The sequence below is a fragment of the Sminthopsis crassicaudata genome, chromosome 4 (genome assembly GCF_048593235.1).
Source record: "Sminthopsis crassicaudata isolate SCR6 chromosome 4, ASM4859323v1, whole genome shotgun sequence".
In the NCBI taxonomy this organism is placed as follows: Eukaryota; Metazoa; Chordata; class Mammalia; order Dasyuromorphia; family Dasyuridae; genus Sminthopsis; species Sminthopsis crassicaudata.
In genome coordinates, this window is record NC_133620.1 from 443,314,507 (window position 1) to 443,317,877 (window position 3,371).

The window sequence follows — 3,371 nt, forward strand, 5'->3', positions numbered from 1 at the left end:
TGGATATGTCGGTCGCAGAAAGGTGGAGGAATAAGTGTTAGGATTCATGAATTTATAGATGAGAGGGAAGGTGAAGGAGGAAAGTGACAGCTTTGACAGAATTGAAGGGAATGGATTGGTGGAAGAAAGACTCAAAATCACTCTTGGTTTTCACCGATTCCAGCCTTTTGGCAGCGGGTTTAATGGTGCCCCTCTGTCAGGCAGACATGGTGCCTGTGCACACCATTTTCTCCTTTCCCTCGATCCCAGGGACCACGAAGAGCATCCTCTTTCTAGCTCTGGGCCCTGGGGTGGGGGTGGGGGCAATAGAAGGGTGTCTGCCTCTGTAGAATCTGTACCTGGGGGAAAGAGGCAGAGAAGCAAGTGGTGACCTCACAGGCCCATCTCTGGGATGGCCCCGCCACTGGCTCTGGTGATTGGTTTTGACAATTAAATGAAGTGAGGAGCAAAGATATGTTGCTAGTGATCAAAGAAGGGAATGGGTCTAAGACCCTTGGGTCCTATTGCCCGCTTGTGTGCTGGTGGGAGGTAATAGCCTTGCACTGTTCAGAGGATGATGTCTCATAAATCTCCAGCACTCCAGAACCCTCAGGGAACGGGGAGAATCAGTGGAAGTTGGCTGTCATTTCTCGGTGGGAAATGTCCATGGAGCGAGGCAGAGGCGCTCAGGAGCTGCTGCTAGCCGGCACAATGAGGGCGGGGGCATGCTGGGGACACTTGGGTCCTGATTCTCCAGAACATCCTTTGGGGTAAGGCACTGGCCCAACTAGCCTTCTCTCCACTAAACCTGGCTTGTCTGGGCTCTCAGGGAGGATGGAAAGGGAGATCAGAAGAGTTTGGCAGTGACTCGGTTGCCCCCAGCATCCCGCTCCCCTGAAGTGCGAGGAAGCACAAAGTCAAAGGTGGTGTGATGTTTGACTCGTCCCTTGCTTTTGCTCCACAGGGCAATGAGACCAAAACAGAGGGTTACCGAGGTGAGGAAGGGGAGGAAGCCCACAGCCAAGACTACCACCAGGCCCCTGCTGTCCAGGAAGAAGGGTCCCGGGGCGCCCAGAGAGGTGACGTTGGTATCAGAAAGGGTCCCGTTAGGGGACGTGATCCGGACCACCTCCAGCCAGGTGCTCAGCGAGTCATTCCCGGCCACGTTGCTGAGCACACAAACGTAAGCCCCGCCGTCTCGTAGCTGTACTGAGCGGATCTCCAAGGTCCCGTCCTCAAGGACTCTCACTCGCCCAGTTCTTCCCAGCCAGGTCCCCTGGGGCCCTCGCCAGGAAACGGTAGGAGCCGGCTCTCCGTCCCCAGAGCAAGAGAAGACCGCCTGCTGCCCCTCCTCTGCACTGACCCTTCGTGGCCCAGACCTCTGAATCAGGGCTGCCCGGCAGGTGAAGTGCCCTGGGGGCAGGATGTCCGAGAAGTCCCGGAGGTTCTTTCCCTTGACATGGAGTGGACTGGCACAGGCTGGGGGGGATTTGCCAAAGTCCAGGTGGTGACGAAGCCGGAGTAGCCACAAGAGACGGCAGTCGCAGATCAGGGGGTTACCAGCCAGCCGCAGGGTGACCAGACTGCTTGGGGAGGGGAAGGCAGCTTCTTCCAGGGTCTGAAGAGCATTGTTGGCCACATCCAGGAGGCAGAAGGCAGCCAAACCATGGAAAGCGTGAGCAGCAATAGAGGCGAGATGGGCCCCTGAGAGGTGGAGTTCCTGGAGCCGTACTAAAAAACTAAGTTTCCGGGCTGGGATATTTGAGATGGGGTTCTGGGACAGGTCCAGGACCCTGAGGAAGTTCAGATGGCTCAGGGCTTGGAAGGGCACGGAGCTCAGGTTGCAGTAAGTGATGGCAAGGTGGCTGAGGTTGAGCCCGGCCAGGCTCCCGGGTTCCAGGGCCCTCAGAGCTGGCCATTGGTGGATCTCCAACTCCCGTAACTGTCCCAGTCCTCTCAGAGCCCCAGTGGGTAGCCGACTGATGTCCAGCTCACGCAGCCTCAGCCCCGTCAGCCCTGGGAGCCGTGCCAGAGCAGGTCCAGGCACGGTGCTGAGATTACATCGTTCTAGGGTAAGGGTGCCTAGCTTTGCCAAACCCACAAAGGCCCCTGGGGCCACAAACACCAGGTGATTGTCCCCCACTTCCAACTGCTGAAGGCTGCCCAGCTCTCCAAAGGCACCATCCAGGAAGAGGACGATCTGGTTCAGACTGAGATCCAATAGGGTGAGGGAGGAAAGGCCAGAAAAAACGCCGGGGGCCACGATTCGGAGCCTGTTACCCCGAAGCCGCAGAGTGAGGAGGTTTCGGAGACCCTGGAAGGCCCCAGGTTCTAGGGTGGAAAGCTGGTTGTGACTGAGATCCAACTCAAGGAGAGGTCCCAGGCGGGAGAGCATTCCCCTTTGGAGACCCCACAGGCGGTTCCTACTCAAGTCCAGGAGCTCAGTGTCTGGGGGGATCCCCCCGGGAACTGCCTCCAGCTGCCGGCTGGCACAGAGCACCGCCTGGGGTTGGGAGGCGCAGTCACATGCTGCCGGGCAGCCTCGGCCACTCCTCCCAGCCAGAAGGAGCAGAAAGAAGAGGGGTGGCCAAGGGGCGGAGACCCAACGGGAAACCACGTCTGTGTCCATGCCCTCGTTACTGCTGGGAGAGGCGCTGATGGGCGAGTCCAGGCCTCCCTTCATTCTGGGTACAGACCCAGGGTTTCCTTGGGAATCTTGGAGAGCTGGGAGGGAGGAGAGCCCGGTGTGCTCAGGGTGGGCATTGCCAGCGTGGAGGGCACAGGACCATATAGAATCCAGATTGATTACCCCCCAGAGTCCTCTTTGCCCTCTTCAGGGCTCCGGCCTCCTCTCCCCACCCCTCTGCAGCCTAGCCTTTATCTAGAGTGGTCGGGACTTGAGGTAGCCATTGTCTCTGGGCCCGTGGCTTCTGGTGGGTGCTTACGATTAGTTAAAGCCAACTAAGTCTGGTCTTGGTGAGGAGTGTTGGGGAGGTTTGGAGAAGTGGTGTTATAGTCTGTTCTCTTTATTCTGTGGGGTCTCTAGCCATCTGCCTTCCCCAGTTACCTCATCTCCATGTCTCGACTTACCTGGAGCCATGCCCGGTGTGCAGCATGGACGGCTTGAAGTTCCGTCTAGAGTTTCCCTGAGTCTCAGGGCTGTGTGTCCGTGGCCCCGAGCTCCCCGTCTTGCGAGGGGAGAGGCCCTTGGGTCCTGACTTTATCAGCCTAGGATGGAGAAAAATGCTGCTTTGAGCTCCAGAGGGTGCACTTGCTCTGCTCTGTAGCCTCGGAGACCTAAGAGTCACAAGGGCTGGCTTCTTGTTCCTGCTAGTTACTAGCCTTGTGACTTGTAGTCAGTCACTTTACATCCCCTCTAAATGCCCTATAAT

General features: G+C 57.7%; 1 protein-coding gene across 1 annotated transcript; it reads right to left on the reverse strand.

The window, feature by feature from the left end:
* Nucleotides 1-701: 701 nt before the first annotated feature.
* LINGO4 (leucine rich repeat and Ig domain containing 4) lies at nt 702-2,662 on the reverse strand. The gene has a single exon (XM_074264904.1). The coding sequence runs from the start codon at nt 2,660-2,662 to the stop codon at nt 827-829; it is 1,836 nt and encodes a 611-aa protein (XP_074121005.1). The 3' UTR covers nt 702-826.
* Nucleotides 2,663-3,371: the final 709 nt, after the last annotated feature.